The sequence below is a fragment of the Danio aesculapii genome, chromosome 18 (genome assembly GCF_903798145.1).
Source record: "Danio aesculapii chromosome 18, fDanAes4.1, whole genome shotgun sequence".
In the NCBI taxonomy this organism is placed as follows: Eukaryota; Metazoa; Chordata; class Actinopteri; order Cypriniformes; family Danionidae; genus Danio; species Danio aesculapii.
The window spans coordinates 28,193,960-28,219,538 of record NC_079452.1 but is presented as its reverse complement, the minus strand read 5'-3'; the positions used below and the strand labels follow the sequence as shown (position 1 = coordinate 28,219,538).

The following is a 25,579-nucleotide window of genomic DNA, read 5'->3' as shown; positions in this document are numbered from 1 at the left end:
TATTTTGAGAAACATTTCTAAAATATTTTAACAGTAAACATGTCAGGCTAAATAATTAAAATAAATCACTGATGTCTGCTGTCTTCATTAGTTTCAAAAACACTGATTTATTTGCAGTTTAAAATGGTATTTTTGGATATCTTTTCTGCGTAAAAAACGTAAATAAAAAAATCTTACACATACAGACGAGTCTTCGCTGAGGCCAGCTTCCAGCCTCCGCCACTGAGACTGCAGCTCTGCACAAGACGTTTGGCCAGCGGAGAAATTAAAATGGTCGTGCCCAACTGAGCCTGGTTTCTCTCAAGGTTTTTTTTCTTCACTTCCGCCTTTAGTGAAGTTTTTTTTCCCTCTCCGCTGTCGCCACTGGCTTGCATGGTTCAGGATCTGTAGAGCCGCGCATCGTTGGATTTGCTCTTCAGTGTTTGGACTCTCAGTAGTGATTATTAAACCACACTGAACTGAGCTAAACTGAACTGAACTTAAACACTACAAACTTAACTACACTGTTCCTATTTACTGTGACCTTTTATGTGAAGCTGCTTTGACACAATCTACATTGTATAAGCGCTATACAAATAAAGGTGAATTGAATTGAACCTTAGGAACGGTATAGCAGAAAATTTTGTCGGTTTTAAAACTGCGGTATACCTTAAAAACGGTAATCGTCCCATCACCCATGCCTAATTACAATAACTATTAATATTTGAAAAATATGACATGCAGTCTTATCTGAGGCTTTGACACAAACCCTTTTCCAGTCGTCGGGTGAGAGCTGGCGAATCAGGTCTTGAGGAATCATCTCCTTCAGTATTTTGGGAATGCTGGGAAAGTGAGATTTGTCATCCTCAAATTTAACCCGGTAGATGAGAGCACCGAGCTGGAAAACCTCCTCTCTGGAGCACTTGTGATATCCTCGCAGATATTTAGGAAGCTCCTAACACACAGCAGGCATTTTAATGAGTTTATACGCTGTATTATACACAGCACAGGATTGTTTTTAAGTGTTTGTGCTTTCGTGATTTGGTTCATCAGTGAGTACATTTAAGTAGACACAGATAATTAAATTTTAATACGATTAAGACAATACTCTAAGAGTCGACCATGTAAACAGCGATTTTTGATTAATTAAATTCGATTAAGGTCATAATTGAACTAAACAGAAATGGAATTAAGACATGTGGAGTACTAGTCGCATTACTGAAGTGCAGTTCAGACATGTAAACAGCTCAATCAAACTATTACCGACATGTAGGAATTTCGCCGCGTTTTGCAACAGGAAAGTCTATACACACATGGCTGTCTAAAGGCTCGTACACACCGGGACGCTTTTCGTTTGCGTTTATCGTCAGCGTATTACGAGATGTTTTTCCGCATTCAAACCCAAGCGATTTTTCACTGCTGTCAAGCAGAAGAGTGTACAAAATTACTAACCTTAACTTCAAGCTTCTGAAACCCTGCTTCAAACACAGAATAAGAGGAAGAGAGGAAGTTCACATGCTTGTGGTTCAAGTAGCAGCTCCAGCTCTAGCGATGAAGAAATGATTATTGTTCGCAAAGCAATAAGCAGCTCCATGTTCATATCGCCTCTTGGCATCTTCTTCAATGTGCGCTCGCATTGACAGTTTTGCGCTTGAGCGCCTCCAAGTGCATGTGAACAATAGTGCCAATCTGATTGGAGGACAAGGTTTTGACGGGGCGTGTCAAAACACAAAAACGAGCATGAGGTTTTTTTTTAAAATGACGCTTTTGCACCTGCCGTTTTCCGCATTGGTGTGCACGATCACATTGGCGCCCTTTATTTAGTCACGAGGCGTTATACGTCGACGGAAAACGCGAGCAAAAAAACATCTCTGTGTGCACGAGCCTTGACACTATAATCTGCACCAACCGAGTCCGTGAAGACCACAGACACCTGCATCGTGAAATGCGGAGGTATTTTTCTTCCATTCAGCATGCGGTATGAACTTCCATTAAAACTACACTCTTCCAGCAGTTCATAGTTGCATCCAATATCTCGTCAGTCGGTGGGGCGTGCATGAAATGTTCCCGAATGAAAGTGAAAGTGCCAAACTGCAGTTAAAGTTGACAAATTAAAATTGAAACACCCGAAATTACATAAAACTTCAGAGGTCACGTGGATAGCGCGGTGACACAATAACGTTAATCGAATTATGTGCTATAGCATGTAAAACTGGATCATGAAAGAAACATTCAAAAAGCAGCTCATGTAAACACCTTAGTCTTATTACAGTCTTAATAAGATTAAGGCTAATAATTCGATTACAGATGTCCATGTAAAGTCAGAGTTTGTCACCTGATAATAGTGGAAGATGGAGTCTGCGAAGGAGTCTTTGCCTGGAACGGTGGTCGTCCATAACTTCTTCATGAAAAACACCTGGTAGGTCAGTGAAGGCACTATACCTGAACACCACAGTAAGAGACATTACAATTCAGCAGGTTTTTAGGCTTCCCAATAGAAAAGAATCAAACGTTGTCATTAAAGTCTTCAGAAGTTATGTTACAAGTGTTTGTTACAATCAGTTTCCACAAAACAAATAAACTATGTAAAAATAAACTGTGTAAAAATACACAGAAGAACTGTTTTGGAGTTAATACATTTAATTAAATATTAAACACACACATTTTATATATATATATATATATATATATATATATATATATATATATATATATATATATATATATATATATATATATATATATTAATGAATATATAGTAAAAATTACAAAAATCATAGTTTATTATTCTGACTCTTTCATACATTTCCAAATGTGTGTTTTTTACTTCACTTTTCATCTTATTTCTCAGAAAAATCTAAATTAAGAGGTCATCTTTTTAATAATGTAATATTGTTTGAGAAATGGGCATTATAATATGAAGCAGCACAACTGTTTTCAGCATTGATGATAATAATGAATGTTTCTTGATCATCAAATCAGCATATTTGAATGATTTCTGAAAGGTCATGTGACACTAAAGACTAGGGCTGCACAATTCTGGCTAAAATGAGAATCACGATTTATTTTTTGCTTAAAATTAAGATCACGATTCTGTAGATGTAGAATAGTTAATATGAGTCGACTATTATTATTGTTATTTCTCAAACATATGGTAAACAACAATAATAATATTAGGCCTATGTGTAGGTCTACTCTTGGTTAAAATGCTCAATTTTGTATAGACTTAGAACAGACTTGAACAGACTTGAACAGACTTTACATTTGTCCTGGTCGTGAATGCACAGTAAAGTGATCAGAATACAACTGTTCATAATTCTGATGTTGAATCATTATGTTTGAGACTTATGCTTGCAATCTGTCATTGACAACACTATCAGACCATTTTTTTCCACTGGTAAAATGAGACATTTGTCATTATCAGATTCCCTCTTGCATTATATAGGCTAGAGTAGATATACTGTCACTGTTAAACATTTATTTTCATGCACAACACTTTGTGTTTGCTATGAAAGAAAAAATCATTAAGTGTCATAATCATAGCTTTAAATTGTGATATGATCATTTAAATGATGTGCACACTTTTGTTTTCACTTTCACTGGCGAGTGCAGCTGTCATGGCTGCCGCCACTTTGAGAAAAAAATAAAAACATTGATGCAAATCCCACACAGCTCCTGAGAAACGATCGCTCTGTGCAACAAACTGAACGTTATTTATAACTTTATTAGCTGTTATTCACAGCCTATGCAGGTTCTGTTCACTAAAGTAGACGTCACTCACACGCACATGTGTCCTCTGTAGTAAACACACAGTGTGTCAGCTCACGTGTGATTTCGCGACTGTGAATACATTATTACATAAAGACAGTAATGACGTTTTTGGGTGAATTATTCCTTATAAATACAGCATGTGACACTTTCAACACCATTTGAAGATGTTCACATTATATCACCTATATTAATGAATGTGAAGACTTCTGCAACCGCCTTTATGCTTCTCCTGAACTCGAAAATACAATTGGCTGAATCGTAGAGATGCTGGATTAAGATCGTGTAGGTGTCGAAACGAGATCGTGATCTTTGATTAATCAAATAGTGCAGCTCTACTAAAGGAACAATAATTACAGCTCACAGGAATTAATAATTACATTTTAGTATTTATTCATATAGAAAACTTTAATTTTGAAGTGCAATAATATTTCAAATGTATACTATATTTCTGATAAATGCAGCCATGATGAGCATAAGAGACTACTTTAAAAAATCATAAGATCTCACATTAAGTTGAATGGTAGTGTATCATAATGCTAAATGTCCCAATTAATGTCATATTAATATTTAAAAAGAGCACATGAGAAATAAATGAAGTATACTATAAATGTAAAGCAGAATTCACAGACGTACCGTCTTTAGCAGGTCTCGCTTTCTTGATCCAATCGGTCAAATGGCGGACAAAGTCGAAGAAGAAATCTCCCTCAGGCACACTGATCACCTACAACACACACCAGAGCAGAAATACACCTTTTAGATATGAGAATGAGAATTGCATACTGTTGTAACTACACGATAGTTATGCAATACGCAATATTGTCGTCAAGTATTGCAATAACGATATTTCTTGTGATTTCTTGTAATGATCATGCAAATAAAGTGGTAATCAGGGATGGACAAAATACATTGAAATGTACTTTAAAATTAAATACCAAATACCCCAATTTTACGTGTATCAAGAAATACTACAAAATACTTTTACAAGAGAGCCTTCTATCAATCGGCCTATTGGATCAATCCCTTCACCATTAAACTGATTTAGTGAAGTAAACAATGACGGATAACAACAGCTTTTCTCTGCCACCTCATTCACCACTGTACATGAGGTATTCATAAAAATGTAACTTGTGTTTCTCTTTGATTTTAGTGTAGATTTGGTACATTTCATACAGAATGTACTGTCTTGAAGATGATCTCTTTAATCCTCTTTAAAACCTTTCAGTGCAGGTAATGAGTTGGAATATAGTACTATATCTCTTGATTGTGAAAATTGCCACCATCTCTTAAAAGTCTTGCTTTAAAATTTCTCAATATAAAAATCCGAAAACGACTAAAATCTCCAGTTTATTTATTTCCATAATTATTTTTTTTGCAGTTGTACTCTTCAATACACAATATAAAACACAACATCTAAAAGGTCTAGGTTTTTGTTGCCATAAAACCTGAGTTGGGGGTTTCTGAGCAGTCTGTAGATTGGAGTGTTATCAAATATTTTTGTCTCATACTGATTAACTATGTCAAAGTTTGTAATTAACTATAAAAAGCACCTGCAGATCAGTTACTGGCATTAGAAGCAGCCAATGAAGTTTTGTAGGCATCACTCTGTCGGACTTTATGTGTTTGTCTTATTTTCCTGTCTTATTTTGACTTGCTCCCGAAACTACTCCTGCTATTTGTCTGGTATTTTCATGTGATGCATAATTTCCATCCATACTCCAAGCACTGATCAACTTCTTCAATATTCATCCATTTTCTAGTCTGATCTCATTCCTTGACAAATAACTGAGAACGCACCAATCAAAGACCACATTTTTATGATGTCATCAAGTAGACTTCTTACCAGTAGCGGTGCAAGCTTAACTGGCGCTCTAGGCAAACGGCGGTCGTGCTGCCCTTTAACGGTTGAAAGTAAAGATAAGCCGGGGGTGGGTGGCGTTTACTCCATGCCGCCCCCTGTAAGATATCGACTTTTAATGCCGCCCTTTCGTGGACGAAATTGAAAAGCGGGGGGTGGGTGTTTGAGTCTCCATGCCGGCCCTAGCAAGATGCCGCCCTGGGTGACCACCCGCATTGCCCATGCCTAAATCCGCCACTGCTTCTTACAAAGTATTTTACAGTATTTTACTGTAAAAACTGTAATTACTTCAGACACTGAAGTATTTTAATACAAGATATAAATCCATTTTCATCAACCCTTTTAAATACAAATGACAAAGTACTATTTTGTATTTAAAATATGTATTTGAAATGCATGTATCATAAATACTGCCCATCTCTTCTGGTAATAGATATCTTTCTAATCCAATGACATTTAGATCAGGCTAAAATATACTAAACATTTCAAGGTGCAAACATTTAGCCTTTAAAACACTGAATGAATGAAAACCTCATCAGATATTTTGACTCTTATTGGCTGTTGTCAATTTTTAACACATTCATTCATTCATTCTCCTTTGACTTTGTGCCTTAATTATCAGGGGTTGCCACAGCGGATCAAGAATATAATAGTTTTATTTATTTAATATTTATTTTTTATTTAGTTTAGACTTTTTTCAAATTCAGTTAGTTTTAATAGTTTTTAGAGGGAGATTTACTAGTTTTTATATTTTGAAATTGCTTAGTTTTAGTTTCGGTTTTTATTACTGTCAGTATTAGTTTTAGTTTTTTGTAAATTAGGAAATTTGTTAGGTGCCAGATTTAAAACCATCAGAATAAATATTGTATTATAATAACTCAAACAAAGATAGGCTACTTTTTTTTTTGACACAAGAACACTACCATCTACTCATCAGAGCGGTTATCAGGCATGTTAAAAAGTAAGTAGTTTGTGGATAAGTGCTTAACGTTACTGGAGTTGTGAATCGTTTCAAATGATTCAGTTCAATTTGGTGAATTAGTTCAACCGATTCACTTACAAGATCTGGTTAAAAAGAATGATTCGTTTGCGATCAGGATCACTATACAGAAATAAAACCCATTATTGGGCATTATGTGTTAATTTAATACTTAAGACTCTGCTCGGGTCGTATTTAATGCTGTCACCATGCGGTGTCATATCCAGCGAGGATGACTGGAGGAGGACCAGCTTGATCTGGCCAATGGCAGCAGGATTACAGACTCTGAGGTGCTGTTCGGTCAAACACCTGGCATCGCGAAGTAAATAGACCTACTTCTAAAAGGCGTACAGCATGTATTAAATACATTTACAAAGACGAAAGCGAAGGACGTTTTTGCTATAATTTTAGTTAGTTTCAGTTCGTTTTGTATGATTTAAACTCATTTTTAGTTTTATTTCAGTTAACGAAAAATGCTTTTTCAATTCTAGTTTGCGTTCGTTTTCATTAACTATAATAACCTTGCAGCGGAATGAACCGCATGCCCTTCCAGTCGCAACCCAGTACTAGAAAACCCCTATACACTCTCATATTCACACATACACTACGAAATATCCAACAAAACGTCAACGGTGCGCTACTGTCAAAAACCTGTAGATGATGCATGAGCGATTATTACCTTGTCAGAGATCTTGACGAACAGACTGAAGCCTTCGGGTGTTTTGAGTAACAGTCTGCTGGAGATGTTCAGACAGAAGTCTTTAGCCTTTGTGCTGGACTCCACCTCAAACGCCTGAAACACACCATAACAAAAGCCACGTCATACACTTACAATCAAGTCTAAAAAAAAAAGTAAAGATTAGAGAATAGCACACGTACAAGGCAATTTACAATATAATAGGGTGCAATTAGGCGCAAGTAATTATTGTACATAAGTAAATAAACTGTGTGACGCATGTAAGAGAGAACAGATGGGAGTTAGCAAACAAACTGGAAAGTGCAAACTTATTATAAACTGTGTTTCTTGCATTAATGAACACACTATTAACATGTTTTAAAACATAACATGTTTCAGGATATTGCTAGCACATTTTTACAAGTTGCTAGCATGTTTTCCCCGCTTGCCAGCATATTTTTGCATGATTTAACTATGCGAACACATTTTAACATATTATTAGGATGTTTGTATCACGATTTACCATATTGCTACTACTGTAACATGTATATATATTTTGATTATCGTGCTTAAAAAAAACTAAAGAAATGTTTTTGATTATGCTAGCATGTTTTAGCTTGCTGCTAGCATGTTTTTAACAGGACTCATCACAATACTAGCAGCTTGTTTTATCATGTTTTCAGACTATTAATTGATCCATCACATCCTGCAGGGTTAAAGCAGAAATGTGAAGCTATTATTATTTTAATCAAGACGTCAGATTAATAAGCGTCACATCTGAATCACATTAAAAGCTCAATCTGTGCTGTGCAGATGAACGTGTCTGACCTCATCTGTGTCATCAGGGAAGTAAACCTTGTGAAAGATCTGCGTGGTCTTGTGTTGAATGGCCTCCACCTCCACCAGGTGAGGAGGATATTTCCTGGAGCCGTTCCTGCACAAAGAGACATACAGAGTTTATGATGAGTCACGCTGTACTTCATATTCATCACAACCAGAAAACAACTCCATTAAAGACTCGTATTCACTATGAGCTCAGATCAGAAATAAAAAAAAAACACTCTACAACTAATATTACATTAAGAAGTAGAACTAATAACTACAACTAAAAACAAAAAAAAAAACTATACAGATGTTGAAGGGTACATAGGTTACCCCTTTTTTCATATTTAATATAAGTCTTTTGTGTCCCCAGAATGTGTCTGTAAAGTTTCAGCTCAAAACACCCATCAGATTATTTATTATAGCTGTTAGAAGTGTCTATATTATAGCTGGAAAAAGGTTTTGCTGTTTTTTTGTACTGGCCCTTTAAGGCTAGTCCTCCCCGCCCACCGTTCCCACATGCCTATCAACAATCGCCGCCCTCGGCTGCCTCAGGAAGCAGATCTCACATAACGTGTGTGAGAAATACTACAGTAAGAAATTTAACTATCAGTATTTGATGCATTTTTTTGTGGATTTGCAACAATGAGTCACACACAATGTCATTACGAAGTTCACGCACACACACAGTGAGGACACACACATAGCGCACACACATACACACACAAACGTAGCGCAGACACACACACACACAGAGAGAGAGAGACAGCGCGTTAAGCTTTGCACTGGTTTTGCACGCATATGTGTCATGATACTGTTAATCTCCACTGCTGTATGGATATCTGTTATATTAATGTACAAAATAAACCTGATTTAACGTCCACAAACCGGGATTGAAGCGTCTTCCTTTATAATTGTTCTGACACGCGGCTGTGCTGATGAAGTGAATCTGAAGTAAATCGCTGTAATTCATTACACACATGCTCTGTTTTAAAACATGTTAAACTTGTGAAACTCACTCTTGATCACGTTTGATGATGATTGATGAACCTAGCGAACTGAACAGACCTTTTATTCCCGGCTGCTTTGCGCTCATCCTCTCTTGTTGATATGATTATACACGTGACTACCGGGACATGTTAATGTGCGCAGCTGTCAATCAATATTGGTGGGCGGGGGGACCGCGTAAAGTTGCGTCTCCTACGTAAAGTTGCGGTCGATCTGAAAACCGCTCCAATTGGTCCACCGTTTTTATGTTGTTAAATTAAAAAAAAAAAAGCACTGGGTGTGTTTATTTCACCCCAATATGACAGTTTATACACTATACTTACACACATTTCTGTCCAAACAGCTTGAAAAGTAGATTTTTCACCATAGGTGCCCTTTAAGGATAATTTTAAACTAATATAAATGACAAAACAATCAATTTTCTAAAACTTGAACTAAAATAAATGTTACATTTTTGATTTACACCTCAAAACTGATCTAAAATGGCACTTGAAATATAATAATATTCTACACTATCAAAATGAAATTAAATATATCAAGCAAACAAAAAAGTTCTATAAAAATAGACACAGTCCAAAAAAAAAGAAATACAAAAGAAAGAAAAAAAACTAAATACAATACCAATTTCTAAACTCCAAAAAAAAGAGAAGTTTAGTTTGAACTTAATAGTAAGAGTAAATATTTTATCTTCTCTAAATTAACTAAAACCTCCAATTAAATATGTTTGTTTTTGTGGTGTATGTGCTACTGTGAAGTTTGCCACTCAAACAGGCTCTAAATTGAATCTAGATTTAATTCAGTTCATCTATATTTCTATAACACATCTTTATTTCTATAATTAGACACAACAAACGATACGTATCTATAGGAAGTTCAAACAATCGGTCCGAGATCGCCTGAATGAGGTGGTCTCGGCTTGATTGAAATCAACTCTGGAGTGGATCAATTGTAGAGAGACAGCAATACGATCCTAACCAGGTTATATCACAGTGTATTATGGATATGTAATAGAAAGTAAATATTTTATCTACTCTAAATTAACCAAAACCTCCAATTAAATGTTTTGTTTTTGTGGTGTGTGTGCTACTGTGAAGTTTGCCACTCAAACAGGCTCTAAATTGAATCCCTCTGTATCTGTTTGCAGATGTAGATTTAATTCAGTTCATCTATATTTCTATAACACAATGTAGATGGTGTCAAATCAGCTTAGCCTAGATGAAGAAACGAGAGTAAAAGCTATAACATTTCAAACTGTTAAACTGAACCGGATTCAGAAATCGTGCATGTCAGAAATCAGTGTTGCAGTTTAGTTGAGTGTAATGCAGATGTCTCTGCTGAAGGCCGATCCACTGAAGAACAACTCCACGGCCGGTGTGTGTTTGTGTTCACCGTAAGGCTTTCTGTAGTCTCTGCATGCAGTCCAGAGCCAGAGGATGATGTTTCTTGGACTGCAGAAAGCGCTGGACGTGCGGTAGGAGGACATTACTGGGAGGAAAGAGACCCACACACAGCCAGAGCAGCTCCCAGCCCTTCTCCTCACTGTACCTGCACACATACAAGCACAGACAGACACACACAAACACACACAGAATGTCAAAATATATATAAAAAAAAAAAAAAAAAAATCAAAATGAATTTAGATAAAACAAACAAAAAAACCTGTACGTGTGTTAATTATTATACATACACCAAAACATTACAAACATGAATAAACACATACACACACAAAATATGCTTAAATCAAAATAAAAAAACCTTGTTTTCAGAAAGAATATGTCAAAATGAAGAGTTTTTCTTTTAAACAAGCAACATAATCTTCGGGTGCTTTCACACCTAGACTTTTATTCCAGTGTGGTGAGAAATCGAGTCCCCCCTGCAATCAAGTCCGCTGGTCGTCTGTGGTGAATGCCTGATCAGAGGTATGATTATGCTAGCACAGGCATGGGCAAACTTGATCCTCGAGGGCCGGTGTCCCTGCAGAGTTTTGCTCCAACACTAATCAAACACACCTGAACACCCTAATTAGTGTCTTTAAGATCACTAGAAAGCTACAAGCAGGTGTGTTTGATTAGGGTTGGAGCAAAACTATGGAGGGACACCAGCCCTCCAGGATCGAGTTTGCCCATCCCTGTGCTAGCACATAAGCTAACTGGGCTAACTAAACAGTATAAAAGATAAATGCTCATTATCATAACCCATGCATGCCTTTAATTATAAATGAGTATACGAAAGGGTCAATATAACGTTTATACATGCCATTTTAATGGTGAAATGAAATAGTCACGCTTTACATTCTATAAATTATGAACGTGATTTCATATCCTGTACTTTATAATTAGGCACAACAAACTGTACCTATCTATAGGAGCTTCAAACAATCGGTCTGAGATCGCCTGAATGAGGTGGTCTCGGCTTGATTGAAACCAACTCTGGAGCGGATCAATTGTAGTGAGAAAGCAATACGATCCTAACCAGGCTATATCACAGTGTATTATGGATATGTAATAGGCATATACGTCTATATGAAGAGAGAATTATGAGCAGAGCGGGATGTCAGTCCTATCAGTAAATGTGTCATGTCAAATACGAAAGTGAAAGCATGCTGAACTATTAACAAGAGCTGTTTATCTGTTAGGAAAACTGACCGAACAGCAGTCTTGGTTTACCAGGTATTTCCCTCTATAATGTAAAGTCTATAATGCATAATTCTAGCCAACGGCTCTGTATGAGAAAGACTGACCTCTGATTTATACTTAGTGATGATGTCTGTGGGTGTCACCATTCAAAATTACAGCACAAATTTTCACTTACAATGTCTTACTGCTCATTGCCATAAATTAAAAGACGCATGACAGCTGAGCGGGACTCTAAATAAAATAAACCCTGTAACTCTGACCAATGAGAGGAGAGTTTACTCGCACGTGACTTGTTTTAGCTATTTTGGTCCGTTTAGAAACTTTGCTGTGTGAAAGCGAACCGCACCAAGAACAAAGAGCAACACTAATAATTTTAATCCCTGTTTCAGAACAAAACAGTCAATATATAGGTGTGAACGCAGCCTTACTTCAAATTGAAATCAAAGACTGTTTTGCTTACCCCATTAGCAGATTATGTGGCTTGTTTTAAAGAAAAACACTTCATTTTGACATTATTTCTGAAAACAAGACAATATTTCTTGATTTAAGAATTTGTAGATATTTGGACTAGAAACAACACAAAAAGCTTTAGACCGCTATAGTGTAGACGGGTGTGTTTGTACATGACGTACTTGATGTGGTTTTCTGTCAGCTGTTTGAGGATCTGACAGTAAATCTCATCTTTAAGCGGTTCGGCCTTCAGCGCTCCTTCAAAGATCTGATCCGTGAGCTCGTTCACTGAGCGCGTGCGTTTAGACGGATAATCACCCATATACTTCATTACCGGTGCAGGACACACGGTCAAGGAGGATCAAACAACACAATACACTGCAAATTAAAGGACATTTTAGTGTTTACTTTAAAGTAAAATAAAAAAAAAACTTTTGTGGGGGACCAGGTGATATTTAAGCTCATAATCAAATGAAAAATATGATCGTTTTTTTCTCTTTATGCAACAAAAACTATGCATAATTTAACAAATAATTAAAAGAAAAGAAAAAATACTAAACTATGTTTATCATAAATACAAGTATTTTGTGGTCTAGGTCAGACAGACATTGAAAAAATATATATAAAATGATTTATATTTTAAAAAAATATGTAAAAAAAAATTAAATATTTATTTATTACATAATTTAAATAATTATTGGATAAAAATAGCCTATTGTATGGTACAGGTCCTATTTCTGCTTAAAATTAATAATGATATTTTGCATCCTATTTGAAGACTATATTTGTGCAATAATTGTCATGACTACAAATTTCATTTAATGCATAAAATAATAACGTTATATATATATATATATATATATATATATATATATATATATATATATATATATATATATATATTACTAGGAATAAAAATAAATAATATTAAGAAAATATTTGAAGAGTTTATTTTTTAAAAATTATTATATTTATTTCAAATGTTTTTATGTTTTTTATTTAATATAAATTTATTTTAATTAAAACAACAAAAACATCAGAGGTTATGTTTTATGCCAGAATGAAATGACAAAAAAAGAAATAAAGAAAAGCAAGCCTCATTGACAGATCAATCCAGCAAAAAACAAAACAAAATGAAATTTGAATTATTACAAAGCATATGGACGTATTTTGCAGAAAGGATATCGATGAATGCCATGCAGGCCTCCTGCGAGAGCTCCTCATGTCCCACACACTTCTTCAGCAGCGCCTGTTTGATGGGCTCTCGAGTGCAGCACCACAGTTTATCCTTCCCTCTGTTCTTGGTGATCATCACTCGACTCAGAGTGTGTTTAGGAGGAGGCCTGCAGTACAAAACACACCGCAACTCTGCTTATTAATCATGTTCTCTGTTATCAATGTCAAGTTAAAATGTTTTTACTTCAAAACATCATGCATTAATGAATCAAGCACAATTTATTAAATCAATCATATTTCAACATAACCTGTTAAAATGTCAAGAAAGCTATATAAATATGGTTTCATTGATTTAATTCACATACATTTTAAATAATTAAAATATAATGTTTATTTGATTTTGGGTTGACATTAGGGAAGTTAAATAGAAAAATAAATAAAAAATAAAATAATGTATAAATAAATAGAAACAAATATGGGATAAAGCAGTGTTTCCCAACCCTGTTCCTGAAGGCACACCAACAGTACACATTTTCAACCTCTCCCTAATCAAACACACCTGAATCAACTTATCATAACACCAGAAGAGACTCCAACACCTGAAGTTAATGGGTCAGAAAAGGGAGACATCCAAAATATGTACTGTTGGTGTGCCTCCAGGAACAGGGTTGGGAAACACTGCGATAAACAACGAAGCATATTTTATGGTACAGATCCTAATAATCAGACTAAATTTAAGAAAGAAAAAAATAGTATTTTGCCAAAAGAAAATACAGCCTATTTTTTCAGCATAAAGTAATTATTTAAAATAAAATAATGTAGTAAAATGAAATAAATGCAATATTTTAAATTATATATTTTAAAAATATTACAAAGTAATAAAATTATGAATCAAGATAGTAATAATAAAAAATTATAATAAATGACATTTTAATTATGTAAAATGGACTAGTTATTTTATTTGTAAATGTATCATGTGCTGACCTGAAGTAGTCATAGGAGAACTCCTCCAGCGTGTAAGGCTTTATCCTCTCCTCTGTCTCGGTCAGTGCTGGGACGTGTGAGATACGGAGCGACTCCTGACGCTGGTCTGGGGTCATCGTGACAAAAGCCTGAGCCGTGTCAGAGAGAGCACAAAAGAGACGCTTTTACACGTGCATGGATAATATTATTATGTTCAATAATCAGAATTATTTTGATTTTAGGTCAGTAATTTGACTATAAATGATGTTTTGTTTAGTCCATGCAAAAATGCAATTTCTCTTTCACACATGCCATTTCCTTTATTCTTTTCTAAGAATTGTAGTTATTTTTCTTAGCGCTGTTGTTATTCACATGTTTCACTTCACAGCCCAAATGATGGACTCATTAAGAGTAGCTGTGTTGCTGACTGCTGTTTTATTTACCCAATAAGATGTTTACATGGCTGAATACTTTGATTAAACTCAGCGTTCGTCACCTATGTTAATGTGATTATGCTTAGTGTGATCATGAGCTTAATTGATTATTTAGATTTAATTATTGCATTTGAATGATGTAAAGTTTAGTCTGGGTCAGTATGGGACTGGTTTCTGGGACAGGTTTCAGTGACCTGTGTAACAAAGGATATGATGTTAAAGCAGTACCACGACGTCGTGTGGTGGTCTGACCACGGTGGGCAGCACGTAAACGCAGTCAGCAGGAAAGTCTCCTCTCTGTTTGGTCCTGTCGTTGGTGCCGTGAGCCCAGCCGGACGTCATGACCTGCTCACCGGTGTCCTGGTCCAGAACGATCAGATCCCCCTTCAGGAAACTCAGGAATGTGGAGTCATCAGCAGCTGAGGGTCAGCACAGACGATACAAGACTCAAAAAATAAATAAATAATCATAATAATAATGAGAATGAATTAAAATAATATGCACAGCATAAATAAAGTGTCTCTTTTGAAAAGTTGTATTTATTTCTAAGTGATTTTACACTGCATTTTTTGCTGCATTTAAACAAAACCGTTTTATTAAACAAATTTAAATTCATTAAAATAGTTTGGTCGCCAAACATCTTTAGGAATGGAAAGATAATGCAGGTCAATTCAAAGAAGGATCCAACAACAACTAAATTACAAACTATAAAATTACTTTTTTATATTTCGCTTGCTTTTAACTATTTATTTTTTATTTCATTTTTTCCCCAACATATTCAAATTGGGGGCGACGTGGTGGTGCAGTAGGTAGTGCTGTCGCCTCACAGCAAGAAGGTTGCTGGTTTAAGTCTCGACTGAGTCAGTTGGTGTTTCTGTGTGGAGTTTGCATGTTCTCCCCGTGTTGGCGTGTAAATTGTAGTTGAATGTGTGCATGTGTGTGTATGGGTGTTTCCCAGAAATGGGTTGTAGCAGGAAGAGCATCCGCTGTGTAAAACATATGCTGGATAAGTTGGCGGTTCATTCCGCTGTGGCGACACCAGATTAATAATGGGACTAAGCCGAAAATAAAATGAATGAATGAATATTCAAATTGGGTGTACAAATTTCATTTATTTTATTTTCAGCCTAGTCCCTTATTCAACAGGGGTCACCAAAGCAGAATGAACCGCCAATTATCCAGCATATGCTTTACGCAGCAGATGCCCTTCCAGCTGCAACCCAGAACTGGGAAACACCCATACACTCCTGCATTTACACTAAGGCTAATTTAGTTTATTCAATTCACCTATAGTGCATGTGTTTGGACTGTGGGGGAAACTGAAGCGAGCTTCTTGCTGTGAGGCGATCATGCTACCCACCGCGCCACCGTGTCACCTCGTGTACTAATTTTTTTATCTTAATTGCAATGAAGTTATTTTGAAGTTAAAATAGCTCTAGTTTTGGTACTTTCTTAGATTTAGACTCAAAACCTGGGTTTTATTCTCTTTATGCTAAATGTAATGTCACATTATTTTCTATTAAAATATATATTATTTTTTTATTTATCTTGATATGCATTATTTTCATAAAAATATCTTGGGTTTCCTTTTGTATATACCTGTCCGAAATGTAACCTGGTAGCTAAAATGGGCTTCCTTTTGTTTATGGATACTATAGTTTAACAAATTCTCCTTGATTTTGAGCTGACCTCTGCCTTGACTTTATGAAAAGTGTATTTGATATTTTCTTTTGATTGCAGGCTAGACATTTGACTTGTTTTATTTATTCCATGTAAAACTGCAACTTCTCTTCTCTTGATTTAGTGCAGAAATATAGTCTGTACATGCATGTGCGATTGACCCATTTAAGTGAAAGCAAAAAAAAGAGTTCAAGTAGATGTGTTTGTGTGTGTCTCTGACCTGGACTGGGATTGTCCTGCAAAGCCACGACAAACTTTGACCTCTTGCGCAGCCCCTCCAGGAAAGTGACCACCAGGTCCCGAATGTCCTCTGCATTATTCGAGGTGAAGGTGAACTCGTCTGCTTTAATGGTGGCCAAAGTGAAACTCTGAGCCTGAAGTTTCCCTCCTCTGACAAACAGAGAAGATCATTCATTCAGCACTGAACGAAGAATAAACTATTAGCTCTTCTGTGAAACTCTCATTCTTTTAAATATTTTCTTTACATAGATTTTTTTCAACACGTTTTAAATATAATACTTTAAAAAACTAATTTCTAATGACAAATTTTCCTCGTTCTCTTAAACAAGCACTTGGTAAATATTTAAAGGGCACATAGTTTACCTCTTTTTTATGATTTAATATTAATATTATAGTTCTTCTGAGTGTGCCAGTTTAGGTTCAGTTTAAAACACAATTCAGATTTTTTATTATAATGTGTTAAAAAGTGTCATGTTGGGGGCGTGTCCACAGCTCGCTGATTTATGGGTGTGTTGCTTCACATGTAAATTAGTTTCGGCTTCCCGCCAACGTAACAAGGGGGCGGAGCCATGAGCTCACCCACTCTGTGTTTGCAACAGTCTGACAGGCAGACAGAGAAGGAGCTGGAGTGAGAGGTACAGCATTCAGTCGTACATGTACGACTCGGACACAGACCAAGCAGAGAGTACAATATTATATGTGTCTGTTAACAGTTTTACCGCCAACTGTGTGCTAGTTTCAAGTGCTGAGCTTGTACACCGAGACTAATAACCACGCACACTGAATTAACTTTGACTGAGGCACCGGATGCGCCGCTCAAAGCCGCGACACGGCACACCAGACACTCTCTGTGGCGCGGCAGAGACATGAAGTGTCCTGAATCGTCGCGCCACGCATTTTTGAATTCTAAACATAGGTTTCTGCAGCGGTCCGCGGCGCCCAGCCGTCGACTTGAGTGTACCCTGATAGAAACCTATGTTTAGAATTCTAAAACGCATGCTAGTTAAGATCACAGGGAGCTTCTGGGATCGCGAGACATGCAAACGGCTGAAGTATAAGGTAGACTCAATGAGAAGTACACATGTTTGCAAACCTACCTAAAGATACAACCAATAATTCTGATTAGAGCGATAATGTGGAGAATATTGCTCTTGTGTTGAGCCCAATGAGCCCTGCATCTAAAAATAGAGCTAGCGTGTTCCTTTAGTGATATCGCTTCGACTCACGCTGAAAATGGCGGACGTGAATCAACAAACTGAGGATATGATGACGCGCCTGTCAATCAATATTGGTGGGCGGGGGGACCGCACTCCTACGTAAAGTTGCGGTCGATTTGAAAACCGCTCCAATTGGTCCACCGTTTTTATGTTGTTAAATTTTAAAAAAGCACTGGGTGTGTTTATATCACCGCAATATGACAGTCTATACACCATACATGCACATATGTCTGTCCAAACAGCTTGTAAAGTAGATTTTTTACCATAGGTGCCCTTTAAATAAAATATTCATAGGAGGGCTAATAATGTTCTCTTCAGCTGTATAATCCCTGCAGGTAAATCTCAGTGTTAAAGTCGTACTTGCTGCTGGACACGGCTGTGATCTCTGGGAAGGAGAGCTCCAGAAGAACCTGCTCCTGCTCGTCTACAAAATACACACCGGTCCAGTTTACAGCCACGATCACATCATTCTTGGGTAAACTTGGACCTAAAACACAATATGGCAAGGCCATCACACAAACATACAGCGATAAAACCTGCAATAGTTCTGTAAGAAACTAAAACACAAAGAATACACAGATAGCAACACAATCAACCAGTGGACAGAGATACAAGAATATGCACTATATGGACGAGTTGCAAAACGAGCAGAATAACCCATGTTTACATTTTTTTGTATTAGAAGTTTTCTACAATGTTGTGTAACTATGCAAATGAGATATTCAGTCATTAAATATGCACTTATTTGCATTTTGAATACTGGATTTTTAGATATTTTAAAAAGTGGACTTTAAAAATAACCCTTTATCACTTTATAACTCAGGAAATACTGTGAGCAGACAGAACTTTTTAGTGCATTAAAATGCTCATTATGTTTTTAGCAAATCCCTCAGTAAAAACCTTCAGAATATAGATTCAATATATGAATAAAACTATGAAGTCTGGTGTATGCAAGAGCTGCTGAAGTGGAGAATTATGACTATTTTAGAGGTTTCATTTATATCATACAGAAAAACACTATAAGGGGAAAAAACTAAACTCAAAAGTGACTGGTGAATGAACTGTTTTGGCCTGCAGTTTCTCACATTAATCTGACATAACGAGAAAACAAAAATACCTGAAAACTTGAAGGCCTCGTAGAATCTGGAGAATAATAAAGGCCACTTATAACGTGCAAAATCAACAACTTCCTCCTTGACTTTCTGAGGATCCACCCTTTTCTGAGTGTAGACACCCTACAAATCAAACACAACTCTATTCATTTCATGGCAACAATCAAAATATATGGTTCATAATAGCTTCACTGTGTTCATTTACTCTGCAGTACAAAGTCAAAAGTTTGAGGCTGCTTTTTGTTTGATAAAAATACAATTAAAACATTATTGTGAAATCTTAAGTCAATGCTTCTATTGTGGTATATTTAAAAATGCAATTTATTAGTCTAATTCAAAGCTGATTTTTTTCCTTTTTTTTATTTAATTTAACACTATTTTCTTTTTAATTTGGCCATAAATATGACTTTAAATAATTTCATGACTTCATATTTTCATGATTTTTTCTCACACTTTGGGCTGATCTTTATACCCTTATAATTATACCTTTATCCCTTTACACCCATATATGTTTACTTGTTAGGTAACATGACCATTTATATTATTTATATTACATTTTTTAATTAAAGGTGAAGTATGATCTTCACAAGTTTTAACTTTTGAAAAATATTTTCTCAATTTGACAGCATTTTATGAAAAATGCAAACACTGAAATCGCAGCTTCGTGCAAAAACTGTTTGTAATAATTTGGTGTGCAAAAACTTTGTGTAATATTTATCGTTTGCATTTAAATAATGCATCCAGCATACAGTTATTATTACAGTATTATTAATACAGTATTATTCATTCTACACAAACACGTGTTCAATTCCACAAAGTTTGAAGATTAAGTTTTTGGCACCTTCTTGTGCGCAGCCATGATGAACTGAGCCCATCTCTCCACAGTTTTGGCCGAGCTGATCTCTCTGTCCGGGATGTAGGAGGGAATCAGACTCAACAGTCTCTCAACGAGGATCTCAGAGCCGTAATCTACATAATACTGCTGCGACGCCAGCTCTGCCAGATCCTCCTTCATCCAGAAAACACACAACAGACAGATAGAGAAGGAAAATAGATGTAAAAAAACAAGAGAAAGATAATATTTCCACCTTAGACATACAAAACTTTTATTACGGCTTTCCAAAAGAGCCAAAAATAGCACTTTGCTCATGTACTGGTCGAGCTGAATGTGATAACTGAATTTGCCAAAGGTGATTTCTGCATTGTCTGCGTCTGCCGAACATGACCTCTACTTTTGTCGAACGTGACGTGTGCACTGTCGAAAAAATATCTGTCAGACATATCGATATCCTGGCATCGTACGAGCTAAAAACTGAGCGGTTTCTGAGATGTCTATTATCTTGAGAAAATTTGTTGGTTCACCATATCAAAAACAGCAGATAAATCCAGCAAGATCAGCACTGAGAATTTAGATGCAGCTCTTGTGAGTCTTAGAACTTCAACAAATTCTCACTCTATAACATCAGAAAGGTCCGACCCTTCCTATCTGAACATACAGCTCAACTCATTGTTCAAGCTCTTGTTCTCTCCAAACTGGATTACTGCAACTCTCTACTAGCCGGGCTTCCAGCTAATTCTATCAAACCTCTTCAGCTGCTTCAGAACGCAGCAGCACGAGTGGTCTTTGATGAACCCAAAAGAGCACATGTCACTCCGCTACTCACCCGTTTGCACTGGCTGCCAGTTGCTGCTCGCATCAAATTCAAAGCTCTGATGTTTGCTTACAAAGCGACCTCTGGCTTTGCTCCTTCTTATCTGCTCTCACTTCTGCAGATTTATGTGCCCTCCAGAAACTTGCGTTCTGTGAATGAACGTCGTCTCGTGGTTCCATCCCTAAGAGGGAAGAAATCACTTTCCCGAACTCTCACATTCAATCTGCCCAGTTGGTGGAATGAACTCCCTAACTACATCAGAACAGCAGAGTCACTTGCTGTCTTCAAGAATCGACTAAAAACTCAACTGTTTAGTCTCCACTTTCCCTCCTAATCTGTAACTGCCTCTCTGGCTATACCACTAACTGTACTCTCTCTCTCTCTCTCTCTCTCTCTCTCTCAAAAAAACATTTCCAATGCTTTGCTTCTTAGACTTTCCCCCCCCTGAAACTTGTCTATAGCACTTGTTCACTGCTGCTCTTATAGTTGTGTAAATTGCTTCCTTGTCCTCATTTGTAAGTCGCTTTGGATAAAAGCGTCTGCTAAATGAGTAAATGTAAATGTAAACAAATGAGAGCAGTGCAGTCTCAGTGGCATGTCCGCTTTTGAAACCAGACTGATTAAGTCTGATTAGGGTGCAAAACAGTTTTTGTCATGTTTTTAGTCCAATTAACTAAATATTTTTCTTTTTTTTTTTAACTTTTTATTTAAGATTTTTTCAATATATTTTTTTTACAGAACATCCCCTTCCCCAACAATTTAACCCCTTACACATGAGGTGATACATAAAATAAAAAAAACAAAAAACAAAAACAATAATGAAATTATAATAAAAATAATAATAATAATAATAAATAAAAAATGAAAACTAAACATTTTTCAATCAAAAAGCTGTTTCTAGAAAAGTAAAAAATATTGTAATGTTTTCAGAAACAATATCAAAATTACGTGAGTTTTTTCTTAAAACAAAAAACATAATCTGCCAACAGGGTAAGCAGATTATTTAACTTGTTTTAAGTAAAAACACACTTAATTTTGACTTATTATTTCTGAAAACATTATTTTTACTTTTGTAAATGCTTCTTGATTAAACATTCTTTTGATATTTGGACTAGAAACTAAACTAGTAACAATTTAAAAACTCCAAGTAAGAAAAGCAGTGATCTGGTTGAAGGCAATCCGTTCTGGTGTATTTCAAATAATAACAAGAGGTATAGAGGTCTGTAATTGGCTATGATAGCTATGTTTTTGGCCTTTACACTATAAGTTAATTGAGCAGACGTTGACAAACTGCACTGAGCAATGTTGAGTGGCATGTTGCAGTACATATCCATAAAATTGAACATTAATAACTTCACTCTAACACGTGAATGAGACGTGATGTCTGTGCGATATCTTCATCTCATCTTTAATTGAAGGGAATAAACAGTGGAATGAAACTGCAAAACAACACTGTGAGTGAGACGAGAACAAGGAGCAAAGTGCTTATTTTGAGCACCACAGGCTATTAGTATCAGTTCATACCCGATCACAGCGGTATTCACCAAACTTGACGCCGCGTACGATCTGCTGGTAAATGAGGTTTGTGGCGACGGCGTCCTCGGATGGGTCGTGCCACGGCGTGAAGATCTCCTTCCTGAAGAACAGCCTCCAGGGGGCGTTTCGCTCCTGAGCGCCCTGCTCTTTAGCATACTGTTCACACTGAGACACGGCGTCCATCACATGATCATTTCCGCTGCCCAGAGACGAAACCTGAAACAGACAAAAAAAAACTCTAACCACTGAGCCCCATATGTAGAATTGATAGGGTGAAATATATAAAGGAACTAAAGCAAAAAGCTGAGCATAAAAGTGTGTGTACCTTATCAAAGAGTGCGATGTAGAGGGAGAAGCCGAAGCGGTCCTGAAGGCTGATCTTGTCAGACAGAGCGTTGCAGAGCTCTTTAGCTGTAGTGGCAGAGTCTGTCAGCAGCGTTTTTGTGGTGCCGTCCATAAACGTCACCGGCAGCATTATGGGCTTCTTCGATTTTGTGGCCTTGGATAAAAATGTCAAATAAACACATAAATTTCAGTAAATTTAAGAGTTCACACTTAGCTGATGCTTGATAAGGCAAATGTGTGTTTGGCATGCTGTCTCAGGAGAGAGCCCTGAGCTCGGAGGATCCTCGAGCCCGGGGCTCCCTCCTGTTTAGTTGGAGGAGAGTCTGGTCTCAAGAAGGTCTATAGAACTCGCCTGATATTTAGCTAGGATAATGGGAAGTTGGGGTGGATAGAGGGATTCTTCAAAATCGAAGATGACTAAGGAAAGGAAAGAGGACTATTTATGTGTGTTTGATTTCATCTGATTGGTTGGTCATTGAATTGTTAATACGAGATAAGCCGTGGTCAATCATAAGCATGTGATCCTCTCGAAATGTTTCTGATACATCACTTATGTTAGACAGCTATATTTTTGCCAAAACTGTATGGGTCAAATTATAGATTTCTCTTTTATGCTTAAAAAACATTAAATTATTAAGTAAAGGTTGTGTTTCATGAACATATTTTGTAGATTTCATACTGTAAATATGTCAAGCATTATCTTTGATTAGTAATATGTATTGCTAAAACAATTTTGGACAAATTTTACAAATTTTTGATTTTCTCAATATATATTTTTTTGTGAACAATTGTTTTTATTATTTGGGTTTTTGTTTAATATAGAGAGCATACAGCATATGACTTTATCATAAAACAACCCCGAATGCCCACCCTCCACCCAGGTAGACTTCTTCTATAATGACAGAAGTTAAACGTGTAATGTTATGTAAAGCCAAATACAGAATAGAAGTTAGGTAAGTACAAATAAATAACTATTACATCATGAGATACATAAAGACCATATAAACAGAAAAGCTGTACATTAGAAGGAAGAAACAAGGGATTTGACAATATCAAAAGCTAAATTCTAGGACAGTTTTTGGTAAGCTAAGAGTAAGTTCTTTTGTTGCATTTAGAGTGACATGTTAGACAAATCGTTTAGGAAAAAGCATACTGGAGTCAGTTCTACATTTTTTCCTGAGCCAGCTGCGACCAAAAAGAGTGAAGTGCAGGACATTCCCAATAATAATGAAAATATGTGCCAACTGTCCTCTGTAAGCATAAATTACAATCTGGGGAAGGTGATAAATGCATATAATATCGTTTTACAGGGGATAGATAGAGTCTATGCAATAGTTTCCAATGCATCATTTGCTGATTTGGATTTTTTAAGGAGGATAAAATAGTCCCAAGTTTGGTCTGAAAATAAAGATGCTACATCTACACTGATATCCTTAGACCAAATAGTAGTAATGGATAGTGGTTTGTAGAAATTTTTAGGAAGAGAGGTGTATATAAGTGAAGATTTTCTCAATATTTTGATTTATTTTAACCCTCCGGTTCCTCAGCTTCTCAAATAGTTGTGTCTCATTCAAATATTGTGATAAACAAACAATACATCAATGGGAAACTTATTTATTCAGTTTTCAGATAATATTTACATCTCAAATAAATAATAAAAATGACATTTATGACTGGTTTTGTGGTCCAGGTCCACAGTTGTGCATTTTATCCTGCAGTTCAACTGATGCTAGAGTCACTGGTTTTGTTGTATGGAGAAGAGCACCAGAACTACTGATATTTGTTTATTCAGATCCCCATTAGATCTCCAAGGTAGTGTCTATTCCTGAGCTCCAATGAATAAAAAGACAAATTTAGATTAAACCATAACACTAGATACCAATGCTAAAACCAAGTAATAAGACCAATTTAGATTAAACCATTAAACAACAAAACTAATACAATAAATCACAGAACACAAAATGCATTTAAAACAGAATCAATCTACTGAATACTGTGCCAATTAATATTTGATTAATGATTTAAAAAAACGTCTTTTATTTATTTTAAAAAGCTATCAGTTACTAGTTAATTAGTTAATGTTATTAGTAATTAATAAAGCTATGGTAACTAATAAGCTTCACTTTTCTGAATTTGGGCACCTTCTGCTGTAAAGCGGCTTTGAAACAATAATTATTGTGAAAAGCGCTACACAAATACCCTTGAATTGAATTGAATTATTAAAATGCATTTAATGTCATTATAGTGGTGATTAGAGCAGTTATAGTGAGATGTCAACACCTGAAGCTCGAGCCAGGACGGCGGCTGTGTTCTTGTCCCGTTCACAAACGTTCTCCTCAGTCTCTCCTCACAGTAAGGAGCGTAACCTGGTGGACCTTCACTGATGAAGTTCCTCAGATACTGCAGAATCAGAATCAGAATCAGAAAGAGCTTTATTGCCAGGTATGTTCACACATACGAGGAATTTATTTTGGTGACAGAGCTTTTACAGTGCAACAGGATTACAGAGACAGGACAAAAAACAGAAAATAAATATATATATAAAAAAAAATAGAAGTAGTGAGTGCAAATATACAGATTGAAAACATATTGAAAATATACAGGACGACACACAAACATGATGAATGCAAAATAATGTCAGCGTAATCAGCCTGAACAAAAGGACCCATTGATGCAATACTGCCACATGTGTCTAAAGCATATAAATAAGACTACATAGAAGAACAGTCAAGCTTTAAATAGAAACATTATGCAAGATCTTTGGTCATTTCTGAGTGCGATGCTAACGGTCTAATCTGATTCAATGGTTTATGCTAAGCTAAGACCTAGAGATCAGCTGAATGAATTCACAAATGGTAAACCAGACTTTAGGGAAGCTGAAAAGCTGTTTTATTTGGTGGAGTGTTTCTTTACAGGGCTAAAATTACTGACTTTAAATTTTTTTTTCCCACTTTTTTATTACAGCGAAACTATAAGAAAATAGACAAATTATTTAAAAAAGAACTGGGGCGGCACAGTGGCTCTGTGATTAGCACTGTCGCCTCACAG

General features: G+C 36.1%; 1 protein-coding gene across 1 annotated transcript in view; it reads right to left on the bottom strand.

Annotated features, from left to right (window-relative positions):
- The window catches only part of myo7aa (myosin VIIAa), a 90,024-nt gene that overhangs the window by 11,342 nt on the left and 53,103 nt on the right, over positions 1-25,579 (bottom strand). The window contains exons 27-43 of the mRNA XM_056478618.1: positions 24,812-24,931; positions 22,512-22,685; positions 22,175-22,402; positions 19,840-20,007; positions 19,004-19,121; positions 18,247-18,373; positions 16,650-16,819; positions 14,978-15,168; positions 14,337-14,464; positions 13,362-13,519; positions 12,359-12,512; positions 10,480-10,635; positions 8,089-8,194; positions 7,264-7,377; positions 4,384-4,471; positions 2,315-2,421; positions 749-934 (exon numbers count right to left, since the gene is read on the bottom strand). Coding sequence (XP_056334593.1) covers positions 749-934; positions 2,315-2,421; positions 4,384-4,471; positions 7,264-7,377; positions 8,089-8,194; positions 10,480-10,635; positions 12,359-12,512; positions 13,362-13,519; positions 14,337-14,464; positions 14,978-15,168; positions 16,650-16,819; positions 18,247-18,373; positions 19,004-19,121; positions 19,840-20,007; positions 22,175-22,402; positions 22,512-22,685; positions 24,812-24,931 — 2,493 coding nt within the window. The remainder of the gene's footprint in view (positions 1-748; positions 935-2,314; positions 2,422-4,383; positions 4,472-7,263; positions 7,378-8,088; positions 8,195-10,479; positions 10,636-12,358; positions 12,513-13,361; positions 13,520-14,336; positions 14,465-14,977; positions 15,169-16,649; positions 16,820-18,246; positions 18,374-19,003; positions 19,122-19,839; positions 20,008-22,174; positions 22,403-22,511; positions 22,686-24,811; positions 24,932-25,579) is intronic.